We start from the raw sequence: 25261 nt of genomic DNA, 5'->3' as shown, positions 1-25261 counted from the left end.
TCTCTCTAGCATTTGGTCGATGAAGGGAAGGGGAAAGTGGTCCTTCCTAGTGACCTTGTTCAATTTCCTATAGTCAATACAGACACGCCAACCCGTGGTCACCCGGGTTGGGATTAACTCATTGTTATCATTCTGGACTACAGTAATACCGGATTTCTTGGGAACAACCTGAACGGGGCTGACCCACTTACTGTCTGAAATGGGGTAGATAATGCCTGCATCTAACAGCTTAAGAACCTCGGTTCGAACTACTTCTTTCATATTAGGGTTCAGTCGACGTTGCATCTCCCTAGAAGGTTTGGTGTCACTCTCTAAATATATGATGCATACAATCAGTAGGACTTATACCCTTAATGTCTGCTATGGTCCACCCTAAAGCTTCCTTGTTATTCTGAAGGACAGTCACTAGCCTACTTTCCTGATCACTATCCAAGTCGGATGCTATAATCGCTAGGTAAAGTTTCAGATGGGCCTAAAAACACATACTTCAGGGAATCTGGTAATGGTTTAAGGTCCAACTTAGGAGGCTTTTCTAACGAAGGAACTAGGGTAGACTCAGAAACGGGTAGAGGTTCGAACTTAGGTTTCCATCCATTATTAGTGTCTAACAAAGGGGTTGAGTCCAACAAAGCATTCACCTCATTAATCACATTATCATCATCAAAATCAATCCCAAAGTGCTAGGCATTTCTCTAATGGATCTTCTAACAAAGTGTTTGGTAATGACTCCTCGACTAATGTTCCTATCATGTTCACCTCTTCTATGCTCGAGTCATCTAGTTCAGAGGGTAGCTTACTAATATTAAAAATGTTCAGCTCAATAGTCATATTACCAAAAGACAAATTCATAATACCATTTCGACAGTTAATGATCGCATTGGATGTAGCTAAAAACGGGCGACCTAAAATCACTGGTATTTGGTTCTGGGTCAGGGACAGGTTGGGTATCTAGGATAACAAAATCCACTGGATAAATAAACTTGTCGACCTCAATAAGAACGTCCTCGATCACACCACGAGGAATTTTAACGGACCTATCAGCTAACTGAAGTGTCATCTGGGTAGGTTTCATCTCACCAAGTCCTAGCTTAAGGTACACATGGTATGGCAGTAAGTTCACACTGGCTCCTAAGTCAAGCAAAGCTTTCTCGACACGGTTTACCTATTGTGCAAGAAATAGTAGGGGACCCTGGGTCTTTATACTTAGGAGTAGTGGTATTCTGAATAATAGAACTCACATGACTAGCTAGGAAGGCTTTCTTCTGGACACTAAGTTTTCGCTTTCGCGTACACATATCCTTAAGAAACTTGGCATAAGCGGGAATCTGCTTAATCGCATCTAACAATGGGAGGTTGATAGTAACCTGCTTAAAAACCTCCAATATATCATTAAAGTTGGACTCCCTCTTAGTTGGAACTAGCAGCTGGGGGAACGGGCTCTGGGAACAAAGTCGGGCTCAGCAGGACCCTCATTGGTCTCTTTGGAGACTCTATCAGTCTCCTCATTTTCTGGCTCAGAAGGGTGAACTACACATGTTCACTATCAGGCATGCAACCTTATTGTCAACTTTCTTTCCACTCCTAAGGGTTGTTATAGAATTCACATGATTGTACGATTTCTCTCCTTTAGGGTTAGGATCAGTTTGACTAGGGAACCTTCCATCTTCTCTTTCACTAAGAAACTTAGCTATTTGGCCGACTTGAAGTTCTAAGTTAGCAAGAGACTGGGAATTATTCTTAAAATTCTGCCTGGTTTCTTCTTGAAAACCACAGTGGTTCTTTGATAACATCTCATGGTTCTTTGCACATAGTAAGGGTTTTCTAAGGTGGAGATCTTTTTCTCATTCTGAAACTGGGGTTGACCTGAAGAGTTCTTAGCATAACCAAAAACTGAGAGAGGCTGAGAATTACTAGACTGTCCTTGATTCTGACCCTTAGACCAAGAAAAATTAGGATGGTTTCTCCAACCAAGGCTGTAAGTCTCTGAGTATGGGTCAAACTTTTGATGGTTCTCAAACCTAGCATTGTTATAGACATCATGGGCTTGCTCTTCACTAACCTGACCTTACCAAAACGAGTTATTGGGTTCTACTCCACAACTAGACACTTAAGAGGCTCTAAACCTATCATCAGGTTCAACAAGAAACCTATGTTTAGGATGATTCAATTCCAAAGATTCTAACCTTCTATACAAAGCAGCAAACTTAGCATCAGACCCGAAGATTGTATCTACCACATTGGTGCTACTTATATTGACCAAGAGTCTTTTGAGGGGTTCAACACAAGACTTCCACTGTTGGGATTTTTCAGCGACAACTCCTAAGAAGGTAAAAGCATCATCAACACTTTTACTAGTGAACTCACCAGCGCACATAGACTCAACCATGGCTTTGGTTGAATAGTCTAAACCATCATAAATAATCTCTACGAGTTTCATCTTATCAAATCTATGGTGAGGACACTGGGATAGGAGATCATTGAATCTCTCTAAAAACCTATAAAGAGACTCTCCCTCTTGTTGCACACTAGCACTAATTTTCTGCCTAACAGATGCAGTTTTATGCTTAGGGTGGAATTTCATATATAAAGCAGCAATAAGTTCCTGCCATGTTTCAATGGATTCAGATGGTAGGTTGTTCGGCCAGGTCTTGGCTTTATCTCTCAAGGAAAAGGGAAACATCTTAAGTTTCAAGACTTCATCAGTAAGTTCTTTTATTCTAATTGTCCCATATATTTCCTCAAAGTCCCTAATATGAAAATAAGGGTTCTCATCATATTTTCCTAAGAATATAGGGATCGTCTGAAGAATACTAGGTTTTATCTCGAAATTAGCCGTAGTGGATGGCAATTTAATGAAAGAAGCTCGGGTGGACCTAGTTGGGAACATGTAATCTTTCAAAGTTGCCATTGCTGGCACAGCTGAAGTACTAGGGGTATTTTCCTCACGAAGAGACAGATTCTCAAAACTGAAGTTTCCAAAAACAGGGCTCTCAAAAGAAGATTCTTCGAGCTCCCCGCCTTCACAAGAAGAACTACTAGGTTTATCACTAATCAAACGACCTAAAGTGTTTCTTTTCCAAGCCCGCTCTTTAATAACCTTGGGCATACACTAGAAAAACAAAAGAAAAAGAAAGAAATCCTAAAAGGAAGGGAAGTTCTATGGAAACACAAACAAGGCTGACTCCAGCAAAGCAAACCTAAAGATTTCTAGCAAACAAAAAGCATGATGGCTCCACTTAGATTGTTTCTAGACCAGCTTCTAATCCTTCGAAAGGGAATTCGTTACAATTTAAGCAAACCCCTCTGGAATCAATTCGAGTTTAAGTAAGTTGAATCGAGACGAGGGAAGCTCAATGGAGATTTGATACCCAAGGCCTCACCGGCGTTACCAGGCGGCGTATTAAACTCGCAGAAACCATCATGAACTTTGAAGCATGCTTAAAAGAGTAACCAATATTTTTCGACTGACTTTCCTACTAAGCTCATTACCCTATAGGTCTCGTTCTAGTCAAATTTTAGGCTTAGGTTCGCGTTTGGTTTCGTTTTCCTAAGGCGGGCAAGAAGGGAACGGTGATGAAATCCGAACCCTTATCTTGTATGGCCAGTCCTTGCCCTTTACTAGGAAATTAAAGCAGACGTTTTCAAATTCTCAGCATATATGAAAACGAAGGAATACAGTAACTCGCTGACAGGAGATTCACGAGTGTTTCGACAAACTTACCTCCCGTACCAGACGGGGGATGAACCTCTGAAATCGACTCGGTCCACGACTCATATGTCATGTACGAACCCGAGGGGCCGAGGAGATATCGTAATCGTCGTCCTTCTCTGCAAACAGTTGATATTTAAACTACCCTTCTGTAGGGTTTAAAAAAAATAAAGTCCCAAAGTCCACAGTCCAAAGTCCAAAGTCCAAAAATAAAGTGCAAAAGAAAAAGATAATCTAAAAGAAATAAAAAAATAAAATAAAAAATTCTCTCTCTCTCTCTTTTTAATTAATTTTTATTCTCCTTTTTTTTCGCTCTTTTCGCTTTCCCTTTACTCCAAATCTTTAAGTATTCACCAAAAGCTTTGGCAAATTTTTCTTTCGCTCCAAATTCCAAAATCTGTAAGGAAGAGACAAAAACCCAAAAACGTAAAGAAGAACAAATAAAATAAAAATGAAAAACAAATAAAAACCTAAAAAAAAAATCTAAAAACTCTAGCCTAAAGACAAGTCCGCGTCGGCGGCGCCAAAAACTGATGATATTTTTCAATGATGTTGTAGTAATAAGTTCGTTGAGACTTGTGAAAGCAAAAGATTTTAGACTTATAAAACTTAAAAATACAAAACTTATTGAAAAATTGATTTCAAGATATTAAAAGTAACCAAGACACTAGATTCCACTATTACACATGAATGAACGATACCAAATATGTTTCAAAACTCTAACTATCCTTTAAGTCATTTATTTCTTAATTCACACATAATCAAACATATTCCCAAATATTAATTGTATTCCCTAAGAATAGACTACCAATCAATCAAACAAAGTATAATCTATCAAATTGAATCACAAGTAATTAAGAAAATTATGTGAACATTTAGAACTCCGCAAAAGCGGTGATTTAATGAATTATAAATTGTAAATTAGAGAAAATAAAATTGTTACCAATCATTCATGCATAGATAGCTTCATCCATTGCCTTGGTTGCGCGAGAATTAGCTCATCATCATGGAAACACGCTCAAAATTCATTTTTATTGCTCAAAGGGTGTTTACAAATATGAAATGGGAGAAACAATGATAAAACAGTTATTTTCTTTTTTCTCCCAAAAACTCTCCCCAAATGTGCTCTCTAGATCTCTATTTATACACACAAATACACTTCACTCAAATATATTCTTCCATAACTCCAAAATCTTCTTCTTTTTAATTAAAAATATCTTCAGAATTTTTCCTTCTCTTTATTCTATATATTTCTTTACTAAACTCATATCTTCTTTAATTCGCAGAATAAAATTCAAGATAAAATCTTCTAAAGATATTTTTCTTGTTTAATACAAGATAACTTCCTTTTTCTTCAAAACTTCATGTTTGTAAGGCAAGAAGATATTCTTATCTTAAAGATAATAAATCATTTACCGTTGAAACCAAATTTCCCGCCAATTTTTTCTTTTCAAATCAAGGAAGAAGATGGAGCCCTCTTAACCAGTAATGGGGTGCGATTAGCAGTTGGTTCCCTGGGTGCCCCTTATCAGTTAGGTGGCCCTTGTCCAAAACCGAGAGTCCGAATAACATGTGTCCTTCGGGGTCCAAATAGCACTTTTTGAGCAACTTTTTCCACACAAGTGTATTTCTCCAAAAACACCTACACAAACATAAAAACACCATAATAAGTACAAAATCAAACACTAGCAATAGAGACACTTAGGACAATTCAGACACAAAAATGTGTCTATCAGATTGGTGTATGGTAATTGAGTATCAAACATTACAAAATAACCCTCGAAGAATGAAGGCTTGAAATCAAACCAAGACATTTGAAAATTTTCATCAAAAAAGAGGTATGCGATGAATGAACCATCCTATTTACTCATGAAATTTATCATTCATCTTATGAGACAATTCATATGATTTTAGTATACTTAATATTGCAAAGAAGAAATCTCGAGTCAAGATTGTCCCTTGATAATCTTGGTTAAGAATAATTTATTATTCATGAACTATTTTTGTTTCAAGTTGATCATTTGGGAATTTCCTAATCAATGATATCTACTATCTATAACGATTGGGAACGTTTCAAATTGTTTAAAAAAAGTTTCCAGAAATTACTGAAATTTTGGACACATGGTAGATACGCATACCTAGTGACCCGAGATCCAAAGTACGGATAGGTATGCATACCCGTATGTTTTACTCAAGGTTATGAGTTCGTGAATGAGAGGGAGGTAGGCATACCCAATATGCGTACCCCTGGAATCTGAGTTCATGAATTTCTAAGGGTACACATACCCTGTACGCGTACCCTTACAACCTGAGTTCAAGGACTGGTCCATAGGTATTGTACCCCAATACATACCTACCCAGATACGAACTAAGCATATGCTTGTAAATTATTTTCATAAGTATGTTTGGTATTGCTAAAACTCTCATAAACACTTCCAAGACAACTTTGTTCACTAAAATCACTATGTGTTTGTGAATCACGACTTAATTCTTGAGTGTTGATGAACACCACTTATTCTTGTAAATTCATAAGGCATATTCGCCAACACGAACTCTCGTGTACACGGTTTCAGTGCCATGGACCATATTGTATGTTATTTTATGTAATTTCAAGGCGAACTAATCACATGCTTACATGAATTCCTATTAAGAATTTCATCTGAATTTAGAAGTGGTTGCTTAAATCTCAAATTATTTCAATTTGAATTCAAAGCTACCTAGAGCCTTGAAGATCTATATAAAGAGAGACTCATGCAACAAGACATTAATCCTTGACACCTTTGTGTCCTAATTTCTTAATAGGGTCGTCCTATATAAATCTAGGTTTCCTCTAAGAAACATAATTAGGTTACTACTTAAAAACTTAGGATCGTGAAGCCAGGTCCGACTATCTTTACCTGATAGTTTGTGTGTCTTGTTCTTGAACTTATTGATCTTCTAGGTTCTTCTTATCTCATATTAAGAATGATATACATAGAAATCTCAAAGTTCTCTTTGTCTCAGACTTTGTGATTCTTCAAGGCTCAAGATAGATACCTAAAAATATTATTTTTAGATTTGTTTGGATTGTTATCATCTTGATTTTTAATCTACTAAAGTTAAGTCTAAGACTAGGATTAGAGTACGGTAGTTGAGTATCAGACATCACTGAATAACCCTCGAAGATCGAGGACTGGAGGTCAAACAAAAACAATTGGATAACATCATCGACAAAGAGGCATGTGGAGACTGAACCATCCTATTTACTCACAATATTTACCATACTATATCGTATGATTTTATTAGATTTAATGTTACAAAGAAGAAATTTCGAGCAAGTTTGTCTTTATAAATCTCTCGAAATATCATTCAAGTGATGTTCTAGATCCTTGACAATCTTAGTTAACGATAATTCATTATTCATGAACTATTTTCATTTCAATTTGATAATTTGGAATTGCACAAGTGATGATATTTACTTTCTATTATGATTGAGAATGTTTGAATTTATTTAAAGAAATTTTCAGAACTACTAAGATTTTGGACACATGGTAGGTACACATACCTAGTATGTGTACCCTAGACATCTGAGTTCCGAAACAGGGTAGGTGTGCATACTTCCTACGCGTACCCTAATGATATGAATTCGTGAATGGATATAGGTATGTATACCCAATACGCGTACCCCAGCAGCCTGAGTTCATGGACCACGGGTCTATAGGTATGGGTACCCTTAAATATACCTACCAAGTATCAAACTAAGTATATGTTCATAAACTATTTTCTACAACTCTCATAAACACTTCTAAGACAACTTGGTTCACTAAATTACTCTGTGTTAAAAAATCATGGTTAAAGTCTTGAGTGTCATTGAACACGATTTATGCTTGTAAGTTCTTAAGGCATATTTGCCATGAACTATCATTGTACACGGGTTCAGTACCCTAAACCTAAGAGTATATTCTTCTGTGTAATTTCAAGAAGAACTTCTCACATGCTTACATGAACGCCTAATAAAAATTTCATATAAACTGAGAAAGTGTTTGCTTGAATCTCAAGTTAGCTTATCTATAGAGCCTTGAAAATATATTTATAGAGATGCTCTTCCAAACTGGAATTCTCAGTCCCTGACAATTTTGTGTCTTAATAGCAAACTAGAGTCGTCCTCTATTAACATAGGATTCCTCTGAGAAACATAATTATGTTTACGACTTAACTGAGGGATTCCTGAAGCCAGGTCAGACTATCTTTACTTGATAGTTGTTCTCATGATCTTCTTCTTATTGATCGTTGAGGTTTTCAGTAAAATCTCAAAGTTCTCTTCCTCTGAGGCCTAGTGATTCCTGGAGATAGATATCTAAAACTCTTCTAAGATCGATTTAGATTGTTCTTAAAAGGTGCTTAGTAATCCAGGCTTCTTAGCTAAATGGGTGTAAGTGCTCCGGATTCGTGAGGTGTCCTTTTTTTTATTTTACTACAAATAGATTTCCAAAACAATATCAAAAGAACAAAGGGGTAATCAAATATGATTATCTGTTAGAGGCAGATAGGTATCGAAAGTCTTCACTCAGGTTGAAGCAACTCTTAGGCTGTAAAGAATGTTAGCTTAGGGAATAAATCGCACAGAGCATTACGAGGTTCGAGAGATTTAAGGAGCACGACTATAACTGAATTGCTTGGAGGGTTAATTCGGTCTCAACTACATTCCAGTCTGAGATGTGTGATAGTAGGCTGGTGTTTGTAGCAGCTTAATACAGTTTCGTGTTTAAAGCTCGATGAGGTCTCAGGTTTTTGCAAATGCAGTTTTCCTCGTCAACAAAGTTCTTGTTTGTGTGTGATTTTTTACTTTTCCCCATCTTTTGAGAGATATTATGGATCTAGTTTAGCTTCTACATGATCATTACAACACTTATCAGCCCGTGAAGTAGTAGAAGGATGTGGTTCGACGACCATTTAAAATGCAATGTGGTTCCCGTTTCCTTGTGCAATGACTTGTTTTTTGGACTCGTACCTATATTTGGTAAAGATCACAGTATCCATTTCTGTAATAGTTTTTTCCAACGCATGTGAGGCATTAACTATTTCCGAAAGTTATGGGATTAAATTCCTCAATTCGAAATAACAACTCACCAAATATATGACTGCAAACTATTTTAAAAACAAAGAAAAGAAAATTGGATCCAGAGAAGATCATATCAACCAAAATGATAAAATTTTTTTTTTTGAAGCATCAAAATGATTGATTTGTAACTGCTCAATTAGGCAGAATTTATGACCCCCCATAATTCTACTGTCCTCATCCCTCCCTCTCTCTCCTCCCTCTCTAAAACTCTCTTGGAGTGTCAAAAATGTTTGATAGTTAATTTCACATATAACTCACAAATAGTCAAAAATAAATTGGACTCACATAAGACGAACATCAAGTTATAAACAGCAGGAGCTCACTTGTCAAGAGAGCACCTTCTGAACCTCTGAAGTCACATCTTTTGGAGATTTCTCGGCATGAAGTGCAGCAACAACGCCCTTCTTCCCATAGTAATCAATGACCTGACAAGTTCAAATGCACAGATGATCGTTAAAAAATTTGCAAAGAGAAGAGACAATAAAGTCTTGTAACAACATTGTATTGTACAAGTAATAAAACAACTAGCTTTGAAGAGGAGATTTTATTGAATGAAGACTACTTGAATTAGAGAGTAAATCTTTCAATGTGGATAAAAAATCTTTATTTTCTTCTAAGAACAAGCTCAAACTTGTAAGAACATATATAAAAAGAAAAGCATGCTTACCGGCTTGGTTTGCCTGTGGAATGACTCCAGCCTCGATTTGAGAACCTCAGCAGTATCATCTTTCCTCTGAATCAAAGGCTCTCCAGTGACCTTCAGGTAAATAGGTGTTTCCGTAAGAATACAAACCCAAATTAACTAAATAACACCAATCAGTGACCAGTAACAAACTATCAACTCCAATTGTAGTTAGCATGCCTTCTAAGACGATGGGATTTAATTTTTATTCGCTATTATCCTTGAATAAAAAACACAAGTGGAAAAGTTTAGATGTGCATCAAATGTAAGATAATCTCAAACGTGTGTGGCAAACAGAAAAAAGTATCACCATATTCCAGTGACAATAAAACGAAAAAAAAAAGTAAAAAGTAAAAAAAGAGGAGAGTCAGATATACTTACATCATCAACGCCGGGAACTTTAGGGGGTGCAAATTTTGTGTGGTAGCTCCTACCACTTGAAGGATGGATCCACCGACCAGTAATTCTCTCCTCCAAGATGGAATCATCAATCGCGAAGTTGAGCACTTTGTCAATTTTAGCTCCCTGCTTCCCAAGCATCTCATCAAGCTGCACCAAAAAATAAAAATGGAGTGACTAGCTGCCGATGAAAAACTATTTTGGACAAGTAAATGGAAAGAATCATTACAAAATAGAGAAAAGAAGGGACAAGAATAAGACAGAGATAAGACCTTTTCTGCTTGAACTACTGTTCTTGGGAACCCATCAAGAATGAACCCTTTTTGACATGATGGTTTCTTCATTGCTTCGTCAATGATGCCAACAACTAAGTCATCAGAAACAAGATCTCCCTGAAAATTTGAGATGGGGTGATGAGATGCATTGGATTAATAATCACAAAACATAGAAGATAAACTGGAATATGATGTGTATCTTGTGCCAAGGTGAGACAGTTTGAAAAGCAGCTCACTCTGTCCATAGCCTCTTTAGCCTTAACCCCAAGAGGTGTCTTAGCAGCAACAGCAGCTCTTAGCATATCCCCAGTCGCTAAGTGACACAAACAATACTCATCCTTAATAATAGGTGACTGAGTACCTTTCCCTGACCCAGGTGGACCTGCCAGACATAAAACATTAAGATAAAATGTATACATCAATCTAAAGATATGCCAAAAAAGTTGCAGTCATAGATAAAAAGCCATGTGTAAAGAAGTGGTGAAAGAAATTCACTATCAGCAATTGGATACCATTAATTCAACAGTTTCAATGAAATACTTATACACCTCCTTCCTTCAGTTTTTCCAACTACAGCGTTTTTTTCAACAAATAAAAACGGAATTCAAAGGTTGTTCCATTAGAAAAATCGATACGGTAGAAGGGAAAAACCAATTACAAATGGCGCTTACCATGTGCTCATTCCGACTGTTGGTAAATAAGATAAATGGTCTAAATTATGATTTTTTACATCAAAACTCCAATTATAGATCTGTAAAGAGCTGAGAGCATCTATGTAATAGAAGGATAGAGCTACATCTTTCCACATAGTCCGGGTGGACAGCCCTATATTTCTAGCCTAATCATCAAGTTACTTTCTGTTACACTCATAATGAACTCTTCACAAAGATAACCACGCAAAACTGAGAATCAAATTCTATAATCTAGGATTTATGCAACACGCTCTAACTCTTAGTAAAAGAAAGTAACGGTTCTTAAAACAAACAAACAAAGAAATCGGCTTTGGTTTTCGACTAAATAATTTAAAGTCAAGAACTGCAATTCAGAGTTGCAATATCCTTTGAAGTTTACCGTTTCTATAACAAAACCAATAATCTTAAATAAGACATCAAGAAAGGCGCACAATACATGGTAACTAGAGTCTAGATCCCAAGCACACAGGCACATGTTAACAATTTTTGGATAAAATAGTTAGCAATTTTTTTAATTTACAAATACCATATCCACAGATCCAGCAGAAAAACTACCTTAAACAGGGTCTCAAGGTAAAAAAGACATACTTTAAGATCTCTTGTACTTCAATTCACAAAAACTACCAACCCAAAATCCAGCAATTGTCAACAAGATGCAACTGGATCCAGTGATCCATCAAAAACCCTAGCTCACAACTGAAAAGCTACAATTTTTAAAATTGGTTCAGACATGATCCACAAAAACAAACTATCCCACATTACAAAGGTCTATAATCCTCCAAAAACATGCATCAGCGTAAGTTATTACGTTTAAATCTCCAACAAAACTACAAATCAAACCCTAGATTTCACCAAATCACAACATTTTCTCAATTAAAAAAAACTTAAAAGAAAAACAAGGTTGCAAAAGAAAGAAAGGTGCATATAAATAAAGAGAAAGCGAGAGGGGATACCGATGAGAATAAGACGTTTGTCAGGTTTGGTAGAACACTTCATACGACGAAGAAGCTCAGTCATGAGACTAATAGAGTCCACATTCTCCAAGTCTACGGATGATGAAGAATTCGCCATTTTCTTCGACTCGCCGGAACAAAATCTCTCTGGTCTGTGTTTCCTTGGGTTTGTAAGGTTTACAAGGAGAGACGAAATAGAAGAAGAAGGCAAGCAAAGGATTGATTCTCCCAATGCTTTACTGTAAAAATATGGAGAGACATGGAAAAAATATTATAAGCCAATAACTGAAACTTGAACAATGAAGAAAAAGATGCATTCAGCACAGAATTTCAAACAGTGACTATAAAACCTAGAGGTACTACATGTGCACTATAATAGCTAATGATACACGGCTAAGCACAGTAAATATATTTGTTGATAATGAGTACAAAGAAATACACGGCTAAGCACAGTAGATTAGCACAACTTGGAACAAATAGATTCTATAGACCTACAGTGAAACAGACATTCTTGACATTCGTTATATAAAAATGAGGATAGCATATTAACATTCAAAACTCAAAAGAGTATGCACTGGATTCTCAATCAATCAATCATACATGGTGTGCAGTACAAAATAAATTTGAAAAGATGCACTCAGAGATAAAGATGTCTGTGTGTGTGATTAATACATCTGCAGCTAACTCAGATATAATTCTAGTAACTGCAGATGGACTTTTGGCTGTTGGTACTCCTATCAGTGCCTGTCATTAGGTGCCGGGGCTATAATACAGTAATGAATATGATGCTCGGTATGTTGAAACAACTAGTATGTTGCTACGGTGTCAGACAAACAGCATATGTTATCAGTGCTATTCAAAGAACCAATTCCAAATCTATCCCGCGACTCATGAGCAAATAAAACGCAATCTTATTCAATATAATCAGAATCAGCAGTGAAGGAACAATTTGAAGCTACTCCTACAAGTTACAGCAGTGAAACACAAGACATATAAGCGTTACAAATAACGATCTACAAACACCTTCTATTGTGATAGAGAAATGTTCAGGCTTTACACACCTGACAGTGATGAATACTATATCTACTGGTTATATAAGCCACACAAAAGACGAAAATATAATAAAATGTATTTCTCGAAATTTCGAAGTTCCAATAGAGTAATATCTACGATGGATATTTCAAAGTCTGGACAATCTCATTCAACAACTTGTAAAGAATACACAGATATGAGATAACACAGTACTTCTAACAGAGTCTGTCAATTCAATCATCTGCATAGCTCAGAACACCAAGCAAGTACTGAAAACTCAAATCCAGCAACTAATTAAGATTGAAAAACAGTAAAGAAAATAGGAGAGTAACAACTTGTAAAGAATACACAGATAACACAGTATTTCTCCATGTTTGAATCTTTAAGTACTAGTAGCCTATGAACTATGTTCCCACTGGATTTCATAACAACAAGTGTTTGATTTCACCTCAATCTAGTTCCCATGCTATATCAGACTCACTAAATCACATCAGAGAGTGAAACAATATCATACGGACTGGGAAGAAAAAAAATTGATTGAAAGAGAAACTTCCAGACTGGGATCATAGTACTTTTGGCATATATGTCCTTAAGTCTCGACCAGGATGGATTTATAAATACTGGAGAAATACTGTGTTATCTGTATTAATTAATAATTTTTCTAAATACTGGTATCACAAATAAACTACTTCAACATACATGATGTCCGCAGAGAAGGAGTTCATAGTAACCCTATATCTACACAGTTGTGCACGCAGTAGATATAGTTGGAGATGGCATCGTAGGAGTAGTGTGGACAGTTCTAGTCCTAACCTGGTTGTGTTGAATGGACTTCTTAATATAAAACATAAGTAAACTATCTAAGAAAATGGTGTTTAATGTCTCCTAAATAATTCTTATATAATCGCAAATGAATAATACTGCACATATAACACAAGTCTACGATGTCAGCCGCTACAAAATATCCATGTTTTGAGATGTCATATGTATGTACATAGATCAAGACCCAAAGAGAGGGATTACGTGAATGCTTATAAAATTGGAAATTGACAAGACAAAGTGTTGCCGCATAAACTCGAACATCAGATTTACATATCACTTAACAGTTGTACTTGAGGCAGAGAAAAACATACATCTTGTGACCTTAATCAAGTTTTCTCTACCATTAACTTGTTATACAACTACATAGACCACTGCTATTTGTAAAAGGTAAACAACAGTCAGCAAGTTGTTTTACAACTCAACTGATTATTATTCCAACAACACACAATAGAAACATATTTTCTAAATCTGTAATATAATTACCAATCTAAGCTTTGAGAGTGATAATTTTGTACTGCCCTGTTCAATTTATAAATACTCAAGTACCGGAAATAATAAGTAACCAAGGTTACCACCACGTAAACAAAAAAGAAAAGTATACATTAATTGCTGAGTATGATAGTAATTTAAAACAACAAGAAATGGTGAAACATACAGCCAGAAATGAGTCATGTAAATATCAGTTTTGAGTGTCTTGAATCAAAAATTTGTACAAAATTCATTATGCAATGAAATTTGGCAAATCTGGTCTCGTTCGAAACTAGAGATAGCCCTATTTAACATAAAAATAATAGACAGAAATAACAAGGTTTGTAGATGTGTTTAGAGGTCTTGACAAATAGAATAGAAATACTAACATTTTTCAGAAAGTTGCAGTTTCCGCTGCCCATAGTCAAAAAATTGTACAAAATACACTAGGCGATGAAATTCGTCATATTTGGTCTTGTTGGAAAGCTAAGAAATCCTTCCTTAACACAAAGATGATAGGAGAAAGTGCAGGGGTTTATAGCTCTGTCAAAGAGTCTCTACAAAACAGGACAGCAACAGATGTTCAGAAATTTTCAGTTTTGAAAATCTCTAATAAAAAATTCATTAGGGGATGGAATTAAGCAAATTTGGTCTCTTTTGAAAGCTTAGAAAACCCTCCTTAATATAAAAATGATAAGAAACAATAATGAGTTTGATATCTGTGTCCAAAAGTCTATACCTTTCAGAAATTTCAGGTTCTTTTAACAAACATGCAATGGGCTTTCTTTGAAACTCAGTTGAGGATTTGATTTTGATGAAAATCAGAACTTGAATGAATTAGAAACCATTCATAATCTTCAGAAACCATTCTTAAACATTTGAATTTACGTGCAATTCAATTCAATTCATTTAACAACCGTTTGAAAGCTGCATCCTATCTTAATTGGACTAAATTTCACGCAATGGAAAAAACTCCCAAAACATTGCACTCCCAAATAAATAATCCAAAAGAAGAAGTAAAAAATCAAACTTTTCAATTGGGATTTCTAGCCCACAACCCTATTTTAATTTCTTTATTCTCAACATCAAAGAAAAGTTACCAAACAAGAACAAGTAATTAAACGGCACTGAAATTCTATCAACATTTCTATAATAATTATATCTACATCTACCGAGCAGCAACAAAAAAAGATTTCGATCAAAATCCGAAGGACAAAATAGAATCATGTAACTAAAGGAAAATCGAAGAAGTCTCATCGAACCTTTGAAGTCCGTAAGTAGGGTCTCTTCTTCTTCTCTGTAATTTGCTGTGTGCGAGATGAGTGAGAAAGAGAGAGAGAGAAAACAAAAGAAAAAAAGACGAGAAATTACTTCTCTCATGAGTCGGAAGATCTTTGCTCCAAAAACAAGCAACTTTTCGGCTTATAAAAATCGTTTTCAAAATGACTTTCAACTTCTTGACTTAAAAAAATGGAAAAGTTGCTTTTGAAACAGCAGTCGAAAAGTTATAATATTTTGCTTCTCCAAAAATAAAAGTCAGAAGAAGAACTATTTTGCTTCATAAAAAGTTGACTTTGCTGCTTCTAGAAGTCGTTCTAAAAAATTATTGTCGAACTGACTTCTGATTTTTCGACTTCTAAAAATCAGAAAGAATTTCTGAGTGCACATCCAAACACCCGATTATAGGCTAATGAGTAATGAACCCGAACCCTTGATGTAGGTTGAATCTCAACGGATAATACCCAGGGGTCGCAAATTATTAGTACATCCACGGGTTATTGGTTGTCAGATATTAGCCTCCCGGATACTGCCTAATCTGGTTCAGCTAGTCTTAGGAGGTAAAGTCTGATAAATATTCCGATTCTGAAATCCGAAATCCGAGATATCAGATTAAATCTTATAGGATATCGAATTTTCGAAAACAGGTAACGGACTTCAGAAGTTTATTCACAACACTACAAATCCTTATTACCATTTTGTAACCAAAAAGTGTTCTCGAATTACCATTATAACCTTTTCATTAATAAACGGACCAAGTGATAAAATGAACAAAATCAATAATTATTTGGAATTTGGAAGAACAATTTTTCTAGTTCAAATCATAATCAGAGATTAAATTGTTCTTTCCAGTTCATATCATAATTAGAGATTAAATTGTTCTTTATAAGAAAGAAACAACGTGGCATCAGTGTTCTAGGCTTAAACCCAATCATGAATACTTACTCAAATCAAAACCAATATTAGGGCTCAAATTATTCCAAATACATTAAAAAAATCTTAGAAACAATGCCCCAATTAAAGTACATAGGATTAGCAAAGGTCATACCTCGGGAATTTCCTAATACTAGCTAATTCAGAATAATTGACTGAATCACTGAATTGGTTACAGTTTTGGGGACAAAGGCGATGATAAAGAGAGAAGAAGTGTTAGAGCACTGCTCGGTCGAACTCGCAAGCGTTGCTATCTCAAGCTTGTTTGTCAAGTTTAGTGACAAAACTATAAGTCTTGATTTCTAGTCTACTTATAGTAATGTATCGGACTAGGATAGATTGTATAGTTGAGCTTTAGACTTCACGGTGTTCATCGATTGAAGAAAAAGAACTACTAAGGAGAACTTGTGGAACTTCATCGACAAAAGGTATGTGGAGACTGAAACTCATCTATCACTCAGAAAGTCTATTTCTACTCTATCTCCCTTCTTGAGACAAAAGTCGTATTACTATATAGTATTCAATTATACACATTTGATATTTCGAGCTGAGTTTAACTCGCTTACATATTTCTCGAAATGTGTTGGTAAGCTTTCTCTTTAACCAAGTTCATCTTATATTCTTGACGAAAGTCAAAAGATGATCATGTGAAAATTGCCTGGTAACATCTTACATGATTTGTGTGATACAATCATTTGATGTAGACTCGGAATATTTCGTATTGATTATTTCAATAACTTAAAAATCGCTTTGATGCTTATAGTTAGTGAAAACAACTATTGTCATCCTCTAAGAAAGTTTCAATGATTGAAATAGAGTTTAGAACACTTAACCATAATTGGAGTATAGACATAGTATGCGTACTTGCATATATGTTGATCCAAGACCGGTATAGTATGCATACCCGTATGCGTACTAGGAAGGTCAGGTAAAGTCCGCGAGCCTTGGTATGCGTACCCGTACGCGTATTGCCGAATTCAGTTGAAGTCCGGGAACTTTTGTACGCGTACTAATTCAACTGTTGTTTTGGATGTGTGATAGTATGCGTACTCATTCGCATACTATTGGACACAGTCCAAGTCCGACTACTTAAGTATGCGTACCCGTTTGCATACTTGAGTGGGTTAAGTTTTAGAATCAATTTGTTCATGAACTAATACATTTATATAATAAGGAATGCAATCTTTTGCAAATCGTGGCTATAATGTTCATGACTTGATTCGAGTGAATCAAAATAGATTTTGCTTCAATTGTGTCTTGTATACTTTTATGAGAATGTAAACATTTGAAAAACTCTATAACTAGTTTCAATTGAGTCATTTGAACTAGTTGTGGTTAAGATGAATAAGGTTTATATGAAAGTGTTCATATGGCTAACTTCGGTTAACTATTGTTGAGCCAACAAGGTGCACACATTTAGGTACGGTTACTCATATTTAAAAGAAGTCACTTTTCATTTGTGTGTTAAAAGCTAAGTTCGATCCAACAGTTGAAATATATTAGCTTGAGTCTAATCAGGTTTTATCTTATGGTGAATATTGAATGCTTTGTTACCAAGGTAGCATTGATTGCAAACTCTGATTTTGAAGACTATATAAAGGAGAACTCTAGAAACTGGGAAACCTAATCCCCACACCTCCTTTGTGATACTAGTTGAGACTAGAGTCGATTCCTTAGGTTTTTCACGAAACCCTGTAGGTTAAGGACTTGAAGACTTCATTGGGATTGTGAAGCCATACTCAACTATTTTCTCTGTAGTTGCGTGTTCTGATCTTGTCATGTTCTATCATATTGAGTACTATCTTTTCTAAGATTTGCTCGAGATTGATTCTCCGATAGGCAAGATAAAAAGTAGTCACAAACATCTTCGTCTCATCGTTTGTGATTCCACAATATCTTGTTTCGCTACCATACAATTAAGATTATTGTGAGGTGATTGATATTTCTAGGCTGTTCTTCGGGAATATAAGTCCGGTATATAAATTGGTTCCTGTTCACCTTGATTTATCAAAAGACGGACAAAACTCATAGGTTTATCTATGGGAGACAAATATATCTATTATATAGACTTTTCTGTGTGAAACAGATTGGTTTATCAAGTCTTCGACTTTGGGTCGTAGCAACTCTTAGTTGTGGGTGAGATTAGCTAAGGGAATCAAGTGCACAGAATCCTGTGTGGTTCTAGAGATGTAAGGAACGTGACTGTACCTCGATCAGTGTGAGATTGATTAGGGCTCAACTACATTTCAGTCTGAAGTTAACTTGGAGTAGGCTAGTGTCTGTAGCGGCTTAATACAGTTTGGTGTTCAAATCTGGACTAGGTCCCGGAGTTTTTCTGCATTTGTGGTTTCCTCGTTAACAAAATTCCTGGTGCCTGTGTTATTTCCTTTCTGCATTATATTTTGTTACATAATAGAAGTATCACAGGTTGTGCGTTAAGTTCAATCAGTTCTTGAATCCGACCTTTGGGTTGTTGATTGAATTGATTGACACTTGGATATTGGTTTGTGATACCGTCCAAGTTATTTCTCTTATTCAATCTGGCTCGCAAATTCCTACTTGTTTGATTACGGATTGAATTGAGAAATCGAAATACAAACTCTTGGATATATTTTCATTGATTGAGTCTGACTGTCTAGTTGATTCTCTTGGAATTATGTTGGAGTTTTCCATACAGATTGCTAAGCGAAATATTGGGTGTGGTTGTTAGACCCCCGCTTTTTCAAGAAGTCGAATATATAAGTAGATAGAGATCTGTAATGAAATTATTTCCTTTGTTAGGTTATAACTTTTTTTTGGTAGTGGATGGGCTTGGCTAGCCTTATAGTTCATATAGGCTAAAAAAGATGCCACCTCATCAATATTGACTGCCGTTGGATGAATTGCAATCGACGGTCTGAAAATTGTGTCTAACCTATGTGTCAAAAGTATGAGTCCCATGATCGAGACCCTTTTTATTTTCCTTCCTTCAAATGGGTTTCAGTTTCACCCTCTACTGTTGAGAAGCAATTTGAAGTTTGGCAGCACAATGTGTTAAGTGGTAGGTGTTGAAAAAGGTTTCACCTATTTGCCACCCACACTTTTTCGATATTCCACCTCTCTCAAAATATTGAAAATAATTATACTTTTAATTTTACTTTTTCATGTTTACCACATATAAAGTTAAATTCAATTTGACTACTCGTATTTTTCTTCTTCTATATTAATCTTGATTCTCATTGAAAAGGATTTTTTCTGCTTCTCCGTTAATCACTCTTTACATTAAATTAAAATTATTAAAAAGTTATTAACTTTAGGTTAAATTTTTTGTCATTTAATTGGGATGTTGGATGATGACTGGATTGTAATTTTCCGTGAGGGTTAGATTGTTGGAACATTGAATTGAGTTTGGAGGTGAAAGATGTTTGTGATTGGGTATGGGAATATGACTTTGAAAGACGAAGATAGAAGATTGGTTTGTGGGTATGGCCATGATAGTATTTATTTGCAGATGAACAATATATGTGGTGTAGGACATACGTTTAGAAAATTAACAATTGAAATTGATTGGGATAAGAAGTAAGCAGCGAAAAAGTAAGAAGATTATTAGATGAGAAGAAGAGTCATAGTCGTAGTCTTCCAAAATATGACTGCAAAGTAGTCGTCCGACGAATATGAATTTTAAACTTTTCTTCTCCCGTATTTATTTATTTATTAAACATGAATATGTGAAGGTGGTGGTCGGTTAATGGAGGTGGAGTAGAAGGTGATCAGTGGGTAGAGATGACGAAGAAGAATAAAATAATTTGAAACTTAGGTTTTCTTTTCTCGTTTAGTTATTAGGGTGGTCTTATTGTAAAAAAAACTCAAAAATTAATATTTAGGATATTTTAAGATTATACGGATGGCAAATAGGATAAATAGGGGTGGTAATTTGTGTAAGTGGCAAATAGGAGAAGTGTAGGTGACAAATAGGGAAAACCTGGAAAAATGTGGTGGAAAGTTATATATGCATTGTTATGACATCTTTAGAAGGAAATAAATAATAAGTCTTTTGGGGGGTCGAGCTATGGATATTGAGGAAGTATGTATGCCTATTAAACAAACAGTTGCACTTCAGCTGTCAGATAAGGAAGTTTTGCAAGAATTTTCTTGTAAACCAGGTTTTGTTTTCGAGACACCGTTCTTCACTTATGACTGGTATTCAATTGTTCTTGAGTTGTATACTCTACCTTCTTTTTTTCAAAAAAAAAGAAAAAGAAGATAGGTCATGATTTTCAGGGGCGGGTACCTCTTTTGTTAGGGCGGTATCAATTACCTATTTAGTTTTACAATTTTTTGTAGGGCTATTAATAAGTACTCATTATTCAGGATCGGCTTCTAACCCGGTAGATTTTGGTTCGATTCAGATTTCTAAAGTTGGATTCATTGACAACTTAGGATCCGACGGGTAATAATCCGATTGAACCAGAATCTTAACGGATCTAGACGGGTAATACCTCTCGGGTGCCCAATATTCATTCTTTTATTCATTATTTTAACAAAATTATAAGTAATTTAGTGGTTTTGGCTTTGATTTTTTTTTCATTATACATTTTTTTACTTATATTTGATATTTATTTAGTACATTGGTAAATATATAATAATAAATTTTTATAAAAATAATTTAGATTCAAGCCAAAAAGAGAAAGATATAAGTTTTGGAGATTGTTCTTATAGTTTTCTTATTACTTATTTTATTATATTATTATTTTCTTGGTATATTAACAATATTAAAAGTATTGCACATAATCACTGGTACAAAACTTTAGTTGGTGACCTAGCAACAAGCTGGGCTCCAACTCCTTTTTGAATAGCAATACCTATTCTATGAAAAATTAAACTACCAAAACCACTACTAGCGTCGTTGCTAACTAAACAATTCTTCAAACTCTTGAAAAAACATAAAGTATCTTCAACGAGTTCCCCTAAGGAAGAGAAAGTTAAAACACCCAGACCATAACCATGTGATACACGCTTGTCCAAGTATTTAGTGCGTTTACGCGAAACAACACTAGAAATAGCTTTACTTGGGACGAAAGAGCGAGTATCCTCACCAGTGAAAGGAGAGACACCTGTGACATCCATACAAACATATTTTCCATTTTCCCAGTTAAGAACAAGGATATCAGCAGGCTGCAAATCTTTGTCATCATTCGACAGACACCCAAGAGAAACTTCCTTACGCGCAGGCACACCAGCTTTGTAACAAATGTCAGTGATTACATCACGTACAAGGTCATGTTGAAACTTACGTCCAACATCCTTAGCACAATGAAGCGCATGGTCACCAAAGATATCCATAGATCTGTTACAACTTGAGCATAGACCATTCTCAACAAACAGTGGGATACCAACGCGATAACAAATAACAGCTCTGAATTGTCTTGGCCCAAGGCATTGATTAACCCACTAATTGATACAACCAACAAATAGTCATGTGCATGCTTAACGCGGTTACACTGCCACAAAATGGAATCTCTTGCAGACATAGAAAATTGGTCTGGGATTCGCTTCTTAACTGGATCTGAGAAGTGAGATAACAGTAAGTGCGGGTAACTGCCATGGTATAAATGTCAAGGCCACCATCTTTGATGGGAAAGGTAGCTAATCTCTGCTGTAAAGGACCAAAATCCGCGAAATCACCAGTGATTAGGAGTCTCAAGTACTTGAAAAAATTATCACCGAAAATATCAGTGGCTTGTTGAAAGGCCGAAGGATTGGTAGTTCGCATTACAAAATATAATCTTGACACACTAGTGCAATTACGAATCTTTCTTTGAGGATTCTTGAGTTTTTTGATTGCAGATATTAGTTGAACAATCTTGTTCACCCTGCTCAACATCATATCACTAATAAAGTTCAAATTCAGACTCACGGGTCCACCCAAACGTTTAACACCATTAGACGGTCTACCAATATCAGGAGGGAAAACACCATCAACAGTACTTCTGGGATCAATAAAAGGCCAAAAGACTTCCGTTTTATTTATATTTAGATGTAAGCCCCTACTTGGTCCTTCGGTTTCTATTATGCGCAAGGCCTTGGTCACCTCAAGCGTATCACCAAAAATTGTACTATCATCAAGGTCCCAGGCGTGCAAATCAAGTTTGCAGCTAGAAGCAATAATTTTCACCAGGGGGTGAAGTGTCAAAGAAAACAACAAGGGACCGAGAGGGTCACCCTGATGGACTCCGAGAGCAGAAGAAAAAATATATTGGTGATAGTAGAGTTTAACAGGTCGCATGTAAAAAAATTCTACCCAGCGAGAAATACCTGGACAATGAAGACGAACCTCCTTGATGAGTTGAGATATGCTCACTTTGTTGAACGCATTGGAAGATCAATGGGAAGCATTGACATCTTGTCCGAGTGACCTTCAACTCTAGTTAGCCGTTTACAGCATGTAAAATACTTTCCTTTCCAGCATGCACACCAACACTGAATTGGTAGTCACCTAAATACGAAGTCATGTCCTTTCCGACGGAGAAAGCAACCACTTTTGAAAAGGCGAGGGTACCCAAATATATTTCAAGCTAAAACTTTTACTACCTATAAGTCCTTTCTATGAACGTGATTGTCTATGGACTGAGTCGAGACAATACAATTAATCGGTTCACACTTCGTGTGATCGTCTATGGATACGAGATCGAGACAATTCAGCAATGAAGTATGTTTACTTGATATAAAGGTTCGGACTTAACCAAACACAATAGGATTGATTATCAAGTAAATAGGAATTAACGTTTGTGTAATTTACTTTAATTATAATAAAACAATTATAATGCGAAAAATAAAAGTAAATGACACAGCAAGATTTTGTTAACGAGGAAACCGAAAATGCAGAAAAACCCCGGGACCTAATCCAGAATTGGATACTCTCAGGATTAAGCCTCTACACAAAATTACACTTAACTTCGTATAGTTGAGACCAAGTAACTAACCCTATAGTTCACCTAGTTCCGTCTGTATTCCCACGCCTCCGACTTATGAATAAGTCACGTACTTTGAACAATCCCTTTGGTTCGTATTCCAAACAGTAAAGGAACAAGAACTCTGTTTGGTATCAACTCTATTCAACCAAGTGATATGAGTCGGACAAAGGCTCTTCCGCTTATCTTAACATAAACTCCTTCATCGGGTCTAGATCTATCTTATGTTCAATCACCCAAAGGTAATCGATTAAGATTAAGCCAACAACACCTTTAATCCGAAGAACCGTGTTGATGCCGATCTACTCAATTGATCAATCCAATCTACCACAAGGATAAACCGATTATTAATTGGATCCTCTTTTACCCAAACAAGTATTGTGCATACCAAAGATTATAAAACCCAAGTCAGATCTTCAATATCTTCTTTTTCTTCAAATCTTCTTAAATCTTCAATAAAAACCTGCACACAATCACTTGAATCTCTTGTGATCAATCACGCACAGAACGGAGTCTGTTAACAATGGATTATCACAAGATCGTCTTTAGAACTAACAACAGTCTAAAGATCCCTGTCGAAACTCTGAACTAGTTTGAGTGAATCTTATATCAGAAGAGAAGATTCTAAATAATAAACAAACTAGTTGCAATCAGATTTCAACCACCGTTAGTCAATCAAATCAATCGAAAACAAAGATAAACCGCAATTATCTAGTTTCCCACCAACGGGTCGCGCTAGAGCTTATCAATCCAAAGAAGAACTTAAAAAGAGCGGTCGTAAGAGATTTCACCTAATTAGATTACTCTCCTCTCCGATAGGCGGCTACACCAGTAACAAAGACAAAAGAGGAAGTCTGTTGTTACGAAGGATTAGTTTGCTAGAAAGGCAAACTTCGTATATTTATAGACAAGGAAGTTTGGACACCAAGGAATTTCCAAAACCGAAAATATTCTCAAGATATTCATTAAAGCACAAATTCGGTTTCCATAATTCCTGGAAATGCTCTGTCCAAAAGTAACAATTGAAATCTCTCGGAAAATCTAATTAGTAAATGCACATTACTAATTCTGTAATTTTCCTACAAAGTAAAATTAATAACCTTAATTAAAAGATTCTTAACTTACTTATGTTTCGATCCTGGGATTCTATTCCCTTAGCCGTTAAGGAATATCTTTGAACAATTATAGAAATAAACATTCACAGCACGTGTTCAAAGTTTGTCGACATCTTTACTTTGTAAGTTCTCTTTCACACTTACAACCTTTAAACCCATTTTCCACACTTCCAAATAAGTTTATAATTGGTTCATCTGACTTTTAAGAACTATGTGATTGATCAAACCAACATTCAATCATAATCATGGGTTTACGGTTCTACCAAAACAAGTTTCGGTTCTACCTCTATGTGAGTACTACGCATAGTCACACTAGCTTCCCAAAGATTCGGTTGACTAGGTACTAGGATCGGTTCCCCACATATATATGGTATCTAACTTATATGTGTCGCACATGTCAATAGGATCGGTTCCCCTTTCTGCTATAAACCTTGCTGCACCCCATACAAGGATCAGTTCCCCTTGATGTACTGCACCCCTTACAAGGATCGGTTCCCTTTCCTTTACTAGGATAGGTTCCCTTTCCCTTACAAGGATCGGTTCCCTTTTCCTTACTAGGATCGGTTCCCTTTCCCCAAGGCAGACATAATCCGATCATACCATAGGTGATTACTTAAGATTGGTTTTACTAATAAAAGTTATACCAATACAAAAGTCAGGACTTTGTGAATAGTTCTACCAAGAACACAACAAGTTGTGAGAGGTTATACTCTATCACACATATTGGTTGTTCATAAGATATGCAATGAATAACAAAACCAATAACTCCTGGCAATTTCCTTTTCGGTCCACAAACAAGTTTATGAACTTACTTCCTTAGAACACATGTAAACATTGTTCCCTAGGATGAAA

At 35.8% G+C, this 25261-nt stretch overlaps 1 protein-coding gene across 3 annotated transcripts; it reads right to left on the bottom strand.

Moving 5' to 3' along the window:
- Nucleotides 1–8881: 8881 nt before the first annotated feature.
- On the bottom strand, nucleotides 8882–15518 carry LOC113322447 (adenylate kinase 4-like). 3 transcript variants are annotated; one of them, XM_026570527.1, is made up of 7 exons: nucleotides 15396–15518; nucleotides 11812–12050; nucleotides 10403–10548; nucleotides 10164–10283; nucleotides 9874–10041; nucleotides 9478–9567; nucleotides 8882–9235 (listed from the first exon to the last, which is right to left on the bottom strand). In XM_026570527.1, exons 2-7 carry the CDS (start codon nucleotides 11927–11929, stop codon nucleotides 9137–9139), a joined length of 741 nt encoding a protein of 246 aa, XP_026426312.1. In that variant the 5' UTR covers nucleotides 11930–12050; nucleotides 15396–15518; the 3' UTR covers nucleotides 8882–9136. The 3 variants fall into 3 exon arrangements, with proteins under 3 accessions (XP_026426312.1, XP_026426314.1, XP_026426313.1); XM_026570529.1 differs by lacking the exon at nucleotides 15396–15518 and adding an exon at nucleotides 14873–15005; XM_026570528.1 differs by lacking the exon at nucleotides 15396–15518 and adding an exon at nucleotides 14523–14677.
- Between the last annotated feature and the right edge of the window lie 9743 nt (nucleotides 15519–25261).

This window comes from Papaver somniferum, chromosome 11, assembly GCF_003573695.1.
Source record: "Papaver somniferum cultivar HN1 chromosome 11, ASM357369v1, whole genome shotgun sequence".
Classification (NCBI taxonomy): domain Eukaryota; kingdom Viridiplantae; phylum Streptophyta; class Magnoliopsida; order Ranunculales; family Papaveraceae; genus Papaver; species Papaver somniferum.
The sequence above is the reverse complement of the archived record's forward strand: the minus strand, read 5'-3'. Positions and strand labels throughout refer to the sequence as shown.

Coding starts and splice junctions, on each gene's coding strand:
- LOC113322447 (XM_026570527.1), bottom strand. CDS start 11,929: ATGGCGAATTCTTCATCATCCGTAGACTTGGAGAATGTGGACTCTATT. Junction 10,549..11,811: donor CAAACGTCTTATTCTCATCG/GTATCCCCTCTC, acceptor TATGTCTGGCAG/GTCCACCTGGGTCAGGGAAA. Junction 9,568..9,873: donor AAGTTCCCGGCGTTGATGAT/GTAAGTATATCT, acceptor ATTTACCTGAAG/GTCACTGGAGAGCCTTTGAT.